This window comes from Lactuca saligna, chromosome 5 (assembly GCF_052625555.1).
Source record: "Lactuca saligna cultivar CGN05327 chromosome 5, ASM5262555v1, whole genome shotgun sequence".
Taxonomy (NCBI): Eukaryota; Viridiplantae; Streptophyta; class Magnoliopsida; order Asterales; family Asteraceae; genus Lactuca; species Lactuca saligna.
Window position 1 is genome coordinate 259023576 of NC_136421.1, and position 18241 is coordinate 259041816.

At 37.5% G+C, this 18241-nt stretch overlaps 1 protein-coding gene and 1 long non-coding RNA gene across 2 annotated transcripts; one reads left to right on the forward strand and one right to left on the reverse strand.

Annotated features, from left to right (window-relative positions):
* Positions 1 to 509: 509 nt before the first annotated feature.
* On the reverse strand, positions 510 to 2413 carry LOC145047534 (uncharacterized). The gene is made up of 3 exons (XR_013682268.1): positions 2128 to 2413; positions 1692 to 1942; positions 510 to 1062 (listed from the first exon to the last, which is right to left on the reverse strand). It is a non-coding gene; the product is annotated as an uncharacterized LOC145047534 (long non-coding RNA).
* Positions 2414 to 5201: 2788 nt separating this feature from the next.
* Positions 5202 to 6714, forward strand: LOC144997574 (glycosyltransferase BC10-like). Its single transcript, XM_078957466.1, has one exon. It carries the CDS (start codon positions 5323 to 5325, stop codon positions 6412 to 6414), a length of 1092 nt encoding a protein of 363 aa, XP_078813592.1. The 5' UTR covers positions 5202 to 5322; the 3' UTR covers positions 6415 to 6714.
* Positions 6715 to 18241: the final 11527 nt, after the last annotated feature.

Below are 18241 nucleotides of genomic sequence, written 5' to 3' on the forward strand. Positions count from 1 at the left end.
GAACATAAATTATTTGTTTCCATATATGTTTAAATGTATAGATAAAACAAAACTTATTTTAAATGCACAAATATATCACCTCTCGTCACTAAAGAGTTTGCAGATGGCGCATTAGCATACAACCATAGATAAGTTGTTACATGAAACAGTAGAGCAAGTTTGACCAATGTTTTAGATTATCAAACAATTCATGCACATCAACATGTTTCTAAAATTTTCTACAACTACAATTACAAACCAAGTTGTTATAAAACTATAACATTAACACACACACACACATGTTAACCCTCTTGTTTTTATCAACATCACTTGATGTTTATTATAATTAAGATATTATAAGATTCATTAACATACTTTGTGCAATTCGAACAACCCCCTATTTATTCACACCGGGCATTTTTTTTCTTTTTCTTTTGAGCTATTGGGTTGGGCAATATATTTTTCTGGGCTGCTGCTAATTTTTTGGACTAAAATTTTGAGATTTCATTTGGGATGGCTTCTATATGGTGTCCCTTGAAACATTAAAAAACAATGTTATTTAGATTTGAAATAAGTGAGTCATCTACTTAATGTGCTTTATTCGTATTTTCTTTCCACATTTTGTACAACAACCCTAAGAACTATGAACCTTCTCCCAAACATTTATCTCTAATTCCCTCCATTGATCTCCACCCATCTCATCATATTATTTGCTTTCATAGAAACAGAAAGAGCTTGAACATACGAGATGAAGAGGAATCATTGGACAATTAGGCTTTACACATGTGTATTTCGACTACAATGTATGTGCTATATTTGTATTGCATCTTTTGTCTATGTTAAGTTCCACACTACAATAATTAAAGGAAAAGGCATTACTTAATCAGTCAATGAACAAAATGAAACAACTATAGCATTTACCACTCAAGGATCAATATATGAAAGCCTCAAAAAGGTAATAAAAAGAATTTTGTATGAGTTCATGGAAGTGCACCGGTAGAAGATCAAGTGCTTTGCACACTCTGTTTGATCAACACGAAGTCAAATTGAGTGTTGATATAAATGGATTGATTAAAACATCTCCTGCAGGTATGCAAGACTTGACATCAGTGGGAAAACATGCAACATAAAACATGACAGCAGACGACTTTTAATGAACTTTGTTGGTTTACTTTATAATTACATAATTCAACAAATAAACAATTAACACTTACGTAAAACAACTAAAGACTAATGACTAACAACTAAAATATATTATAGCAATGAATAGTAACCAAATTTTATCTTATTCATAGAGGGAGGCAAGATAAATTGCATTGTTCCTTTAACTTTTTTTAATCTGATAATAACATGCTTATGGTTTAACCTTATCCGCCAATACTCACTACCATGTTTATGATCTAAAGTCAAACGTTTACACGAACTAGGGAATTTATTAAGTAACATAAATGAACGAAATGTAAGCAATTTTCATATGGTCATTCCATTTTTTTTATCTGGGTATGACATCTAGAAGTTTACCATATGCATAAATGACATCTTTATAAGTCAAGATTTTACACAGTACTGCTCGCAAGCAATCATTTTTAGTGAAACCTTCTTAAACATACAAAAAAATCAAGACAGAGGATATCTCACAACACATGGGGAATTTACTTTTAGATGAAAAGTAGGGAGGGTAATCAATCGAGGATCATGAGAAGAGAAATTACCAATCGTGACATCAAGAGATGGCGTGCAAACAGACAAAATTAGGGAAACAACATGGATTACAGATCTTGAATTACGATTCACATTTATTCCACCATTGCTTCCATCTGTTCTCTTTCACATTTCACCAATTCATTCCATCTCCAATTCGAACTCAAAATTCAAAAGAAAGAAAAGTTTACGTCTCCTTCCTCAATACACAACTTCCTTCTCTTTTCTTTTTCATTTGATTGAGAAATCATCCAAAAAAACCCTAACAACCATATTAAAACTGAATACATGAATGAAAATCTCTGAAATAAAATTGATTTTCCAAGTTTCCAAGATTTTATGAAAAGGGATAAGTTCGAATATATTTTATCAGGGCAAGAAAATCCTCGATTGGATTAAGAATTTAAAAAACATGAAATCGAATTAGGGTTCTTGTTGGTAACATACCAGTGGGAAGAAGATCACAATATTATTGTTCTTCTTTGATTTAGCAACTAAAACATTTGTGGTCAACAATTGGGAAATTTTTTGTTGGTCGCATAATCGGGTTTTCCGATTGGCTTTTTGTGGGAGAGGAACTGGTGAATTGCAAGAGGAAGGCATTCAAAGGGATGCGACGATCAGGAAAATGTAATCGACATTTTAAAAGGATTGAAGATGACATTTTGGTACGTTGCGTCGTTCAGGGATTAGGTTACATGGAGGTAATGAAACCCTATGAATTTTTTCTAGACGACACCACATTAAAAGGGTTATATATATATATATATATATATATATATATATATATATATATATATATATATATATATATATATATATATATATATATATATATATATATATATATATATATTACCATTTTCACATTTACACCACCTTTAAACACATATTTTCACAATCTTCTCATCCAATTTTTTTTGAAAAAATGTCTTCTTCCAAAAGACCTAGCAAAGAAAAAACACCAATCAGAAACATCAACACCCCAATATCTTCATTTGATTCACCGATTTTCTCACCTCCGTATTACCACTACGACGGTATGTTTCCGTGTTTTCCACAACGACCAGGGCAACCACAACCACAAACACCACCAATACCCCAACCCGACCCGAATTTTAATCCATTTGATTTTTTGTTCCAACCTGAGTTTGTTCAACAAACACAAACACAACCAGAAACGGTCGTTTCTGATTCTGAACCGGAATTCGTTACAGAAACTCAGCCCACTCGAGCAGCAAATAAAAGAAAAGAGAAGGCAGGCTAGATGTTGGGAACCTTTGGAAGTGTTAGTGTTGGCACAATCTTGGATCGATATTTCAGAAGATGCGATGGTTGGAAAAGACCAAAAACATGACCGCTTTTGGATTCGCGTTTTACACAGGTTCCATAAAGGAATGAATCGTGGAGAATACCATTCAAAACATCAAGTGTACACCAAATGGGGGAAGATGAATAAGGAAGTCATGTTGTTTAATGACTTGTGGAACAACATGAAACGTCAATGGAAAAGTGGAGAAAGCGATGAAGTCATTTTGAAGAAAGCGTTGAAAGTGTATCAAAAAGAAAATCTGAAGGCTTTCAAGTTTCTTGAAGTTTGGAATTTTTTGAAAGATAACAGGAAATGGCTTAGTAGCAAAACACATGACCAGTATATCGACAGTGGGTCAAAACGCAGCAGAACATATGAGTCTGACCACAGTACATCAGATGCTCGTGTTCAATTTGATCTGAACGAAGATGAACCTGTTCCAGTTTCACCACCTTCCCAACCATTAGGAAGAGACAAATCAAAAAGCAAAGACAAAGGCAAAGCGTCGGATTCAAATGATTTGAAAGAAATGGGAACCGACATGAAGGGTATAAAAGATAGAATTGACAAGATTTTGAAAATTGCTTCTGAAAGAGAGCTTCGGAAACAAAGGGAGAGCGACATGTGAATACTAGCGATGGACACGTCGAATATGACCGGGGCCGAGCATGAAGTGGTTTTGGCGATGAAGGAGGAAGTGAAAAACTGTTACATCAATCGTGGCTAATTTCTAGGTTTTTTTCAAGTTTTTAATCGTTTCGTGTGTGTGTGTGTTTTTTTTAAGTTGTAGGTTTTATGTTTCTACTTTGTTTTTCTAAATTTTTATGTTTTTTTATTTATTTTAAATTAAGTAATGTATGGTATTTGTATTTTTAATTAATGAAATATTATGTTTTTAAAATTATGTTTTCTTATTAAAAAATTAAATTTATTAAATTAAAATAATTAACAAAAAAAACTGTGGCACCACTCTTTTGGTGTGGCAAGGAACCACACTTGAGGGGTAAAAGATGACATAACGCTTATGTGGCGGGGGAGGGAGTGCGGTTTCAGTAGCACCACACCCTCCAGCCTTGATGTATATCATACATAATATGTATGTCGTACATAATATTTATGTCGTTAAAAGCCTTTTTTTCTACTAGTGTATAGTTATAAAAAATCTAAAATTTTAAAATTATAGTTAAAAATTAATTTTTGATTATTATGTTTTATATTTAATTTTTGCACATATGTTTTTTAAGTAATTTTTATGTAATTTCATATATTTTAAAGCTAGTTTATCAAATATCTCTTGATCAAAATACAATTATCGAAACGGCCAGCGGTCATGATAATTAAGATATTTCATATTTTGTTATTGATATCACTTTTCAAAAACCGTTTTCTTCTCCCGTTTTTCACAGCGTAGACAACATGTTTGTGAAAAATATTGATTAAGTCGGGTCACAACTTAATAAATAATGCATGTAAAAAAGTGTATTATAATACATACGAGTAACAATTTAATAACATGACCAGGCAAATGAAGAAATTTGTTACTATTACGCAATGTTTTAAAAACCAGTTTGAATCGACCGGTCGAACCGGTTGGATCGGGAATCAGGGAAGGGAACGGTTCAACTATCACCGATTTTATGTCTATTTTTGAATCGGATGAACCGCCCTGTTTTTATAAAAATCCGGTTGAACCGGTTAATTTGAATAAAAACATATGAAATTGAAACCTTTTACATAATAAACTTTGATAGTTTTTTTATATTTATTAAAAAATTTCTGAATAAAAACACATGGTAAATGTTATGAAATTTTTTGATGCGTTTATATTCATCTAGGAATTTGTTTTCTTTTTAATACATGTGGATTGATGTAAAACTCATGGTTATTAGTTATTGATCTACAACTTATTTTCATGTGTACTTTAATGTTTGAATTTGTAGACATTAAATTCTTGATTTGTGTATGTATGTATGTGTAGAAAAATACGAAAAATGATGAAAATTGTGAAAACCGGTTTACTCAGCGGTCGAATCGGTTAAACCGGAAACCGATCACCATACCGGTTTAACTAAAAAACCGTTTTTTAAAACATTGCTATTACGTTATGAATTTTGAGTATTCAACACACAAGTTAATCATCAACCCAATTCTAAACTTTCAGAAAACAACAAGAAAACTTAACATGATAAACGTTGAGAAGGAAGGGAGCATATCATGGGAACTCGAAAAATCATTGAATAAGAGCTTCAATCAAAATCAAAACGTATTCTGCATTCGGCTCTTACTCCATTCCCCCATTATATTTCATTACCTGTGGTCTTGTGTCATCCATGTCCCCAACTCCTCTCACTCTTCTCTGCGCCCTTTTTCTCACGCTTCCCCTTGCCATCGTCTTCACCATTAACACCGACCTCACCACCACCGTTTCCCCACCACCCCAATTGCAAAAACCCAACAACAGATTCATGGAAGAAGAGATGGATGATAACTCGCTTTTCCACCTGGCCTCTCGTGTCAACCCAAACCCATCACCCGCCGGAGCACCGAAGAAGCTTGCATTCATGTTCCTCACCACCGGCCGGCTGCCATTAGCACCACTCTGGGAGCTCTACTTCAACCGCACCAAAACAAAACACTTATACAATATATACATACATGCCGACCCTAATCTCCGATATGACCTGCTATTTCAAGGAGTTTTCAGCAACCGCACCATTCCCTCAAAACCTACCCGCCGCAACACTCCCACACTCGCCGCAGCTCACCGGCGGCTACTCGCCCGAGCTCTACTTCACGATCCGGCGAATTACATGTTTGCCCTGCTCTCCCCCTCTTGCATACCTCTCCACTCATTCGATTTCACCTACGAAACACTGGTGAGCTCCAAGAAGAGTTTCATAGAGATCCTGGAACACGAGGTTGGCGCGTGGGGAAGATGGGCAGCGCGTGGGGAAACAGTGATGCTTCCGGAGGTGTCATATGAAAGATTCAGAATTGGGTCTCAGTTTTCGGTGTTGACACGTCATCACGCCAGGGTGGTTGTTGGTGACACGCGTCTATGGTCCAAATTCAAGCTGCCGTGTCTGCAGGAGAACATAGGCAGGTGTTACCCTGAAGAGAATTACTTCCCTACGCTATTGTCTATGGAGGATAGGAGAGGATGCGTGCCAGCTACGTTGACTTACGTTGACTGGAAGCGAGGTCAACATAGTCACCCGTATACATTTCAGGCTTCGGATGTGGGGCCGGAGTTTATCAGAACACTCCGACGACGACGGCCGAGATACGGTGACGAGGAGATGAACGGTTCTGATGCGTCTGTGATACGACGGAATGACCCATTTCTGTTTGCGAGAAAATTTGGGGTGGCTACGGTGGGCGCGTTGTTGGACATTGCGGACGACGTCGTATTGAGGGAGTAGACTGTGAGTGCTTTTCGTAAATAAAGGCAATAACAAAGGGCGAAAGGCGGGACCAAACCCGTGCTCGTGTGCTTTGATTTAGCAATACTTTTCTCTAAATTAAATAATAAATTAAATAACCATAAATTTCGTCAGATAGTAACTAAATTTATCCGTATTGAATATCTTTTTTTTTGTATATAAAAAAAACATGTATTTTTTACAACGTTCTAAATAACATAAGGTGTGACTTGGCGGTAATGTCAAGCCTCAAGTTTTTCCGAGCCTTGACGAGGCACGTCGTTTGTAAGGCGTGACTTAAAGCGGCAATTTTGTATATAATTCATATTTTATATGTATTTTTTACTATTATTCATTTTTATACACATATATGGGTCAAGGTGGCGTTTTGGCAAAGCTTGGCGGCACATGCAAGCCATGGAGTCATGGCGTGCCATGGCGGAGCCATGACGAGCTTTTTAGAACCTTGATTTTTTATGAGAGTAATATATAAATTAAAAACTAGTTTATAACCCGTGGAAACTACGGTTATAAAATTAATTAAAATTTTATAGTAAAATCTATAAATTATTAATCAATTATTTTAAATAAATTGTTAATTAATAGATATTTTTATTAGTTATATGAAATTATAATCATTGATTCAAATAAATATGTATATATATTAAACATTTTTTATTTGTAAATTAATCAAAACAATAATATAAAATTTAAATTTAAAATTGAAAATACATACATTAACAAATAGCATCACATTAATGAGGAAGTCTAATAAACTTAAAATGGAGAACTAATAGATTGACAAGTGGCAACACATCAATTAAGAGGTCTAATATGGTGACACATATAAAAAAAACTACTCTTTTATTAGTATAGGGAGATTGAGTAGTTTATACATAAAATCTTGCTAATCGATCTAACATGAAATGATAAAAACCTAACCCACTTTGTGGTGGTGAGGCCAAGTAAGCAACAAAAAGCTTCTTAATTTCCACCATTTTTGTTTTTGGGAAAATGTTACTGTAACCCCACTAACTTATAAGTTTTGGTTTAAAAGGTTCCTTATTTTATTTTTTGGCTTTAGAAGGGCATAAACTACCATTTAACTTGCTAATTAGGCCATTTTTTATAAAGTGAAGGGGTCACCCGGTGACCCCAAACCCAATCAGTATTATTTCTTGGACATGTCATTAAAAGAAAGCCAGTTCATTAAACTAAACCATATGCCACGTGTTAGTGTATCGATAAATGACACCAACCCTTCCTCTCCAAGTAATTTTCGTCTTTAATCGGTTTCATCTACCAATATCTCCTTTTTGTTCTACTGTTCATCCGAAAATCAAACCTGGATTTTTTCTATGGCCGTCTACATGAAGATAGATCTTCATTTTGCTGGTTTGTTTATGAGGTATCCAGTGATCAGTTACTCAGAAGGGGTGGAGCAAAGGTTTGAGGATGTGGATTTTGCTGGAATGGACAAAAACGAATTTCTAGTGTTCATTCAGAGATTCGCAAACGAGACATGTGTTAATGTGTACTTTTGCATGCCCGATATTGAGTTCCCTGAAGGACTGAGGATAATAGCAACTGAGAAAGACTACCAGGAGTTTATTGAAGTATGGTATGATTCTGGTTGTGTAATTTCTGTGTACATGGATCATGTTGGTGTTCATGTTCATCAATGGATTGTTGATGAGATGGCTGAAGTATGCACCCCCGAGGATAAGTTTTATGGTGTAGGTGAAGTAGTAGAAGAGTTGCATGTTGAGACAGAAGGAGGCATTGACCTAGATGAAGTACAAGTGCAAGGTGATTTGGACGATAACATTGAAGATGGAGATTGCATCCTCATGAACAAGACATTGAATGATGTATTTTTGAACAAGCTCTGCCCCAAGGAGCAGCCAACTCCAGACACTCCACCTCAAGAGGATCCATCTCATGAAGATCCATTTGATCAGATGGATGAACACGACCCAATTCATGAGGAGGTAACAACTTTTAATGAAAATGTTCATTGGAAAAAACAAAAACTTGTGTTAGGAATGAGATTTGAAAATCCTAAACAGTTAAAACATATGTTGTGTAATTATGATGTTGCTAAAGGATATCAATTGTGCTACAAAAAAATGATAGTAAGAGGCTTTTAGTTAAATGTTGTTCAGGACAATGCAAGTTTATATTGTGGGCTTCATGGATGAGTGAGGAAAAATCTTTTCAGATTAAGTCTCTTATAGATGACCATAATTGTGCTAGAAATTTTAAAATGGGGTCAATTGTAAGCTATGCATGGATTGGTAGCCATTTCACATCCAAATTTTTACAAAAACAAAAAATGAGTGTTAGCCTACTAAAGGAAGAAGTAAAATAAAATATTGGAATTGATGTGAGTATGGGACAGTGTAGAAGAGCAAAGAAATATGCAATTGAACTTATTGAAGGTACACTAGTTGAGCATTATGCCAAGCTTTGGTCATATGGTGAAGAGATAAGAAGATCCAATCCAGGATCAACTGTCAAATTGGATGTCAACAGTATGCCTGATGGGAAGACATATTTTAGTAAGTTTTACATATGCTTTCAGGGGCTGAAACAAGGTTGGAAAGGAAGTTGTAGACGAGTAATAAACCTGGATGGCTGTTTCTTAAAGGGATTATGTAGTGGAGAATTGATATGTGCCGTAGGAAGAGATGATAACAATCATATTTTCCCATTAGCATGGGCAGTTGTGTGTGTGGAAAATAAAGAAAATTGGAAATGGTTTTTGGAGAATCTTCAAGATGATCTAGAAGTTGATGATGGTAATGGTATCACCCTGATGTCAGATCAACATAAGTTAAATCACTTATTATACTTCATATTTCTTGTTAATAAATTTCCATTTTCTTAACATATGAATTTAAATTGTATAGGGGCTATTGGACGCTGTGAAGGAAGTAATGCTTAATGCTTAATGCTGAACACAGACAGTGTGCAAGGCAAATTGTTGCCAACTTTAGGAAAAGGTTTAGTGGTGTGCATTATGAGACGATGTTTTGGAAAGCTTGCAAAGCATTAACTGAACATTTACTCAATGCATCAATAAAGGAAATACAAGTACTAAATCCTACATCATTTGACTATCTTATGGAAAAGAACCCAAAATCATGGTGTAGAGCTTTCTTTAGAGAGGGGAGGATGTGTGATGCAGTTGAAAATGGATTATATGAAAGCTTCAACAATGTCATTAGAGATGCAAGGAAAAAACCAATAATCACAATGTTAGAAGAAATTAGGTTGTATGTTATGGAGAGGCAATTCAATCTCATCATCAAAGGTTGTTCATGGCCTGATTATAAACCATGCCCAACCATTACAATCCTATTGAATCAGTTGAAAAGAGCTCAAAGGTTTTTTCTTTTCTATTAATACTTTATTTAGTTTTTCCACTATACACCCTAACTTTTATACCATTGCATCAGGTATTGGCAGGTTTTACCTACTGGTTTAAACCAGTTTAAAACAATGAATTTGGCAGTCTTACGTTGTGGATGTAGATAAGAAGACTTGTTCATGTAGAGTGTGGCAACTAAATGTGTATGGATGTGTGCATTCAGTTAAAACAATCTCATACCTTAACAATGATGTTGGTAATTATGTTGATCCAATGTACTATGGAGCAATTTATAAGAACACCTACAAGTATCCTATGTGTGGGATGAATGGTAGCAACATGTGGTCACCTACTGAATTCATTCCACCTCTGCCACCATTGAAAAGAAAAATGCCAGGTAGGCCTAAAGTTAATAGAAGAAAGGATTCAAGTGAAAGGGGTGCTAGACATATTGTGTTAAAGGTTGGGAAAAAGATTACGTGTAGTGTATGCAAACAAGCAGGACATAACAAGGTTACATGTTCTAAATCTGAAAAGCCAACAAAACTAAATGTAAGGAAAAGGAAGAGATCAGATGTTATTGATGGGGAGGGAAGCAGTGCTAAGAAGGCAAAAGGTATGATAGATGAGGAAGGAGGGAGTGGTAATAAGGGCATTAATGGAAAAGTTGGGGAAGGAAGCAGTGGTAGAAAGGCAAATGATATTATAGATGATAAAGGGGGGAGGGGTAATAAGGGCAATAATGGAAAAGTTGGGGAAGGAACCAGTGGTAAGAAGGCAAATGATGTTATAGATGATAAATGGGGAGGGGTAAAAAGGGTAGTAATGGTAATGTTGGGGAAAGAAGCAATGGTAGGAAGACAAAGGATGGTAAAGATGATATAGGAGGGAGGGGTAAGAAGGTAATTATCAAGACAAGAAAGAAGTCGGAAAGAATTTTGAAGAAAAAACTTGGTACACGGGTTGAGGGTAAAAATGGGGAAGGCCACACGATTGACAAGCCAATGGAACTAGAATAGGTTAAGTGTGGTCAATGTCATTATGTAGTCAATGTGTTTATGACAACTGATTTCAGGTTAAGTGTTTTAATTTGATGTTTTGTACTCACTTTGGTCATGCTAAACAATGTTGGATTAAGTGTTTCAATTTTATGTTATGTACTCACTGTGGTGTTATGTAGTCACTTTGGTTATGCTAAACAATGTTGGATTAAGTGTTTAGATTTTATGTTATGTACTATTTTTGTTTAATTTTAATCTAATATAAATTACTATGTTATGAACTCACTGTGGTGTCATGTATGCAAAAGGTTTCAATGTCCTTATGATGGTGTGTTGTGTTTATGGACGTGCATGGTATTGGGGTCCATTATTTACATTAGTGCTGGATATATATGGTCCCATTTACTCTAGGTGAACATGGCATTGGTGTCTATTATTGACATTAGTGATTGCAAGTCATTACAAGGATAATGTAAATAACCATAACAATTTCCCTGACAAGGACATAAAAAACTGCTAAATACGAATTACAGCTTGTACACAATTATGCTAAAGAAAATAATCCAACTTAGAACTAAAGAAATCTTCAGTTTCCAAATCTTTGATTCAAGCTTCTTTTTTGACCTAGCCAATCCTGCAATCATAACTGCTTCAGCACTCATATTCTTAGTGTCTGCTTCTTCTACCCAACAAATAAAACCATTACGAGGCCCCTAAAAAAATCAATTTAGAAGTTAGAAGTGTAGAATGCAAAGATAAAAACAAATAAATTTGGTCTACAGTGACCTGATAAAGAAAGTCAAACAAACCTTAGTGGGGCAAGCATAGAATGGTCTTCCAGGGTTTGATGGAGTGGAAGACATTCTGATTATGGCCAAACATCCACATGAGCATTTCACCATTTTTGCTTTGTTATTTCCAAGATACTTCAAAATGCAAACAAGAACATGTACAAAGAAATGGGATGTACTGCCGAGTAAAGGAGGTAAAGTACTTATAAAGAGCAAATGATGAAAATACCCTTGCCGAGTAAGGAAGTAAGTTCTTAAAAATTGTAAATTCCGAAAATACCCCTTGACGAAATTACCCCAATGTTTGACCTCATTAACATCTATCACAGTTGGTGTACAAACAACAATTAAATTTCATTAATTAAGCAACCAAGTGTCCAAATAGTTAGTTTTAATCAAGAACATTGATCCTAACAAATCAAAACGCATTCAAGGTCTTTACATTTCATCAAGATAATATCAAAATGCATGTTATATGTTCCCAGGACTTCAAAAAACATCCGTAAACAAACACCACTATATTACCATAAACATCATACACGATTACCACAAACACACACAATCCTAATAACATATATTACAATAAAAACCTTAAACATAATAGACGATTATGACGAACACTAGATTATCATACCACTACTATTCACCTCCTTGAGAATCACTTGCTGACTATCAAGTGAATGATGAAAATCATTAGCAGGAGCATCACCACGACAAGACCCACAACCAACAACGCAGTAGCTTGAATCTGCTTCTCAACCTTCTCGAACCTTTGTTGCATGTTCAGGACATCAACCCTAGAATGAAGGTAATCGTAAACCATCTCCTCCTTCATGCGCTCCACCTCACCTTTTTGCTTGGCTATTTTATCACCACAGTCGCAGAAAATCGTGTGCAAATCATTCAAGTATAGCCCGTCTATTGAGCTAATCGAGTTGTTGGAGTTTATAGTATCTGGTGATGGTGGTGGGGTAGGCTCCATGGAAGATAGTGAAGGGAACACGAGTATTCTATTTTCGTTTGTCGAGTTGTGTTTGGCCGGAAGTGGTAACAAATTCTTAGGGTTTTGTCCAAGAGACCATCCATTTATATAGTACGGGACCACCTAACCCTTAGTGCCCAAGTAAGTGAACTCGGTGGTGAGTCGATGATGTGTAAACCGACTCATCTGAGTTGACTCAGTAGCTTACTTGGATGATGACATGGCAAGCGAACCGGTTGAATTGGGTCAAAATCCCAAATTAGCTGGTTAAATGTTAGTTTATGCCCTTCTAAAGCCAAAAAATAAAATAAGGGACCTTTTAAACCAAAACTTGTAAGTTAGTGGGGCTACAATGACATTTTCCCCTTTTTTTTGGTGGTGTTCCATTAAGCCATGTTTTGAAAACCGGACCAGACCGACCGGTTCAACCGGGAACCGTTCCCGGATCCGGTTCTTAAATGCCAAAAAACCGGTATTATGTGAACTGGTGAAAACCGGTAAAAACCGGTCCGGTTGAACCGGCAAAACCGGAAATTTTAAAAAAATATTTATTTTTTTCATTTTTGTATTTTTTATATAATTAAATAAAATTATGACATCATCCGATTTTTTCGGTTTTTGAGACTGGTCCGACCGGTTGGACCACCTGAACCATCGAACCCGTAAGAGGACCGGTTCGGTCTCCGGTCCGGTTTTCAAAACATTGTCATTAAGGTGCTGAGGTGAAGAAAAAGTCAAAGAAAAAAGAGAGAAATCAAAAGGAAAATGACATTGCAGCTTGTTGTCATGGACATTGAAGACCACTTAACGGGAAGGGAGGATGTTCCCTCGGTGGCAACGCCGTTACCTGTCGACCACGTTGATAAAAACATCAAGGGTGTTGTCCACACCGGATGCTCTGATAGTGCAGCAGCACACGTGACTGGCGTACCCCATTTTCCAAGGCTAGGAATACATGCATAGATAAAATTGGTGGAAATTATAAGTATAGGGTCTAATATATATTTGAAATACACTTTTTACTCAAAAATTAACAAAAAGGTTTTAATATAAAACCTAACAAGTTTAACCTCTATAACAAGTTACAATTCACAACAACATACACATCACTAACAAAAATTGATACACATTAGCCTGTGACCTAAGGGTGTATAAAGTGGGCACAATATAACGTCTCAAAAATCACAATAAATTTAAACTTTTAAAAAACAACACATTTACTCAAAAAGTGTTTATATAACCATTGTTCCCAAAAACATTATTTAAAATCAGAGTCTCTCTATATCCCACAACATAAAACAAAGGATGTGTACGGTCGCGCCTTCGCTTTGCCATGATCCTCAGAAGTATCTGAAACAAAACTAAAACTGTAAGCCAATGCTTAGGGAGTCCCTTAAAGTACCACCACATAAACATAACAAGTAACAACATACAGTGCCTTCAGCATGAATGGACCGCCTCAACGGGCCTTCAACCTATCTGGACCGCTTTCTGGGCCTTCAGCCTAACTATTCCGCCTTGTAGGCCTTTAGCTATCTGGACCGCCCTGGGTGTCTTGGCCTTCAGTCTCAGTTGATCCGCCTCAACCCAGTAAACTATAACATATCAACATACACCATAACAATCAATAGCTAGCAGATACAGGTTGTCATACATATCTAATAGATCACTATTAAACTATCCCAAAAATACAAGCCAAAATTTCGTTTTCATTTTTTTTAAAATCATTTAACAAACATAACGTTATCACCATAAGATAAAATCATCAAGCATGTATCTCAAAATCTCATAAAATCTGTCAACATATAACTGTCTCATATAAAATATCAGAAGAAGCTCCCAGGCTAATAAATTGTGGTGTGTGCCATGCCAACAAATCGAGTCCTTCCCTTTGCTAGCTGAAGTACCTGAAACCAAAACTGAAACTGTAAGCATGAAGCTTAGTGAGCTCCCGCAAACTACCACATACCATACAAAGCACATATAACAAACAACATAACTCTGGGACTACTCCCACTACATTGGGACGAATCCCGACATCGGATTACCCTGCATCGGACTCCTGTCCGGTATTGGACTCACCCTGACATCTAACCGCATCGGGCATCGAGCTCACCCGGGCATCGGGCTTGCCCCGACATCGGATCAAAGCCCGGAACAAATACATATAACACATAAACTAGATACATCGGGCTTGCCCCGAAATGCATAATACATGGCCTATCGAGTAACTTACATCGGGCTTACCCCAGAACACATAACATATAACATAATCACATATAGTGCATTGGACTTGCCCGACATCGGACCAAGGTCTGGAACATATAACACATAACACATAAACATGCGTGGATAACAAAGACCTCAAGCATACATATATACTTCTCGGGACCGCCCCGACATCGGACCAAAGTCCTGAAACATATAAACTGCATCAGGCTCACCCGGCATACTCTACTACTTAAACGGGACGACATTGGTGCCTTATACCCGTTCCTACTGGAGGAAAACTCACCTCGTAAAGGCTTGATGTAGAATCATGAAAATAACCCCTTGCTGCTAGCCGGAAGATCCCAAACTGCTGAACCTTTGGCTCCATGAACTACCAATACCTAAAATAATACTTAGACCACAATACCCTCAAAAGTCAAACTGGGTCAAACTTGGTCAAAGTCAAGGTCAACGGTCAAAGGTCAAAGTCAACACTCAAAATTGACTCAACTCGTCAAGTAAAAACACCTACAACACTGAAATCCTGAACCCACTAACAGAGTCAGCCCTTGATTCGCTGAGTTCCCTGGCTAACAGACTCGCGGTTCATCAAATCAACTCGTCGAGTCAACTTGTAGACTCACCGAGTTCTAATTTGAACAGAAACAGGAAAATATACTTTGACTCATCAAGTCCCTCCCTGGACTCGCCGAGTCCCTCAGTCTGATTGGGCCATTTTAACAGATTAAACCCCCACACTTCAGATCCAAACCCCAAACTTTGTCTACATGTTGGAAATGATCTCATGATTGTAAAGTTTCAAACTTTACCCACTCCTAATCCTTCTTAATGGGTTTAGACAAAACCCTAGCTCATAAGACATAACTCTATGGTCTAAAAACCCTTATCACTCCAATCCAAAACAGGAGGACTGAGACCAAGTCTCATACTTTTCTTCCTTGCATGGCTTTTAAGGCTCCCAAAGGCCATAATAAATCTTTAAGCTTGCATGGTGTAACGACCCAAAATACGACCCAAAAGAATTTTTGTTTTAATATTACTATAAATCACAACATCAACTATTAGATAATAAAACCATGAATCGTATGTCTCAAAATGCCATAGTAAATGTATCAATTCAAAACTGAAGTTAATATCATATCAAAATATCTAAATAAAACTCCCAGGAATAAACTGCAACTGTGGTGTATGTCATGCCATCAATTCGAGCTCTTCCCCTTGCTTGCGAAAGTACTTGAAACCAAAACTGAAACTGTAAGCACAAAGCTTAGTGATCTCCCCAAACTACCACATACCATACAATAACATATAAAGCACATATTGGGCCTTGCCCACTGCATCGGACCGAAGTCCGGACTAACTGGGGCCTTGCCCCCTGTATCGGACTGAAGTCTAGCTAACTGCATCGAACCGAAGTCCGGACTAAATGGGGCCTTGCCCCCTGCATCGGACCGAAGTCTGGCTAACTGCATCGGACCGAAGTCCGGACTAACTGGCTGAACATGGCATAGCATAATCATAACTACTAGCATAAACACATATATTGCATACTGCATCAGACCAAACTTCGAAACACATAACACAAAAACATGCTTGAATCACAAAGATATCAAGCACACTGAACTACTGCATTGAACCGAAGTCCGGAAACTACTGCTAACTAGACGGGTCGACATTGTGGCCGTAAACCCGTTCCTACTAGAAGGAAAACTCACCTGAACTGCTGAACTCGACCGATAACCCTCCGGATGCTAACCGACAACTCTCCGAAATGCTTCTCCTCTAGCTCCCTGAGCAACCAATACCAATAACAACACTTAGACTAAACTGTCCTACCGGGATCAACTAAGTCAACTTTGGTCAAAGTCCTTGTCAAATTCAACCTTCTTGATTGACTCTACTCATTGAGTCAACCCGTCGACTTATCGAGTTCTTATACTCTAGAAACTCCCATAACACAACTCAACTCGCCAAGTCTCCCCAGGACTCGTCAAGTTGAACGATCTTAGAATTCCGTCTTGACCAACTCACTGAGTCGCCAACCAACTCACAGATCCGAAGCTTAACCAAAATAGGTTGGGGTTCTGCGACCTGACTCGCCGAGTCCAAGAACAAATGCAGCGAGTCCAAGGAAATCTTCAACAGACTCGCCGAGTTGTTCTTCCAACTCATCGAGTCCATGCCCATCTTCATATGACTCGCCGAGTCCACCCAAGGAACTCGTCAAGTCTCTCCAGTCCTTCAACCATACAGAGGCTTTTTGAGCCATACAGGGGCTCCAAACTGTAGATTCACTCTTCTAGGGAATAACCCCGACGTAAAGTTGCAAACTTTATGTGAAACCAAGGAATTAAATGTCTAAATCACTCTGGGCCTAGCGCTTAAGACAAAGGGGCTTTACCAACAACTCTTGACTGATGCTTTATGACATTCTAGACCAACACAAGTCTAGATCTTAAGTAGCAACCTCAGATTTAAACTCCAAACCCAAAATAGATCTCAAACATACCAAAATGGCCCCAAATCTCATATATGAATAGATTTAGATGCACAAGAGGGAAGGTAACAACCTTTTACCTCGAAGATGTTCCCAAACTGAAGTAGATTCTGGATCTACACCACTCTCTTGTTGCAAGCCCTTTTGATCTTCAAGTTTCTTCCACTAGAAACAACTTCTAAATCTTCAATCTCCCTCCAAAGGCCTCAAACACACGAGCTTAGGGTTTTCTGGTTCTCAAGGGCAATAATGAGGCTGAGGGAAGGACATAAAGTCCTTTAAATTGGGTGTAACCCTCGAGATTAGGGTTTTTCTCATTCCAGCACCAACTCGTCTAGTCTAGCTTCCAACTCGGCGAGTTGGTCACTTAATTCACGACCCGAAACCCGCTCCGACTCGGCGAGTAAGTATACCTACTCGTCGAGTCCCTTCTTCTCGCGTGGCATCCTTGCCAAAACTCCATACCGACCATCGACCTCAATGGCATCACATAACAACCAAGTATCACCCGATGATACTGTCCCCTTCCTGACAGGTACACACTTTCGTGACTTGCGAAAGTTATATACCACAATAATTCACTGGGTCCTCTCCCCAGTGCCAAACTATCCTCCCTTTTTCCATATCTATCGATAACCCGAGCAACTCACAAGGCTGGAACTCATTCTATCCTCTTCATGAATCCATTCCTTTCATGCTAACTACCCCAGGTTCCCGCTAGAACAATAGAATCCACAAATCCACTTATCCCAGTGATTCACTTATACTTGGCCGTAACTCTGATAATCGTGCTATGAGTGACTTTCCACTCCACAAGCTATCCATGAAAATCCAAAATACCATTACCGCTGGAGACCCAAGACTGTTTGAAAACAATGAACTTCCTGAAAGCACTGAACTGTTTAGAACACTGACTGCCTGAGACACTGAACTGCCTGAACACTGACTGCC

Excerpts from the sequence above, each read along its gene's own strand:
- LOC144997574 (XM_078957466.1), top strand. The coding sequence starts at position 5,323 with ATGTCCCCAACTCCTCTCACTCTTCTCTGCGCCCTTTTTCTCACGCTT.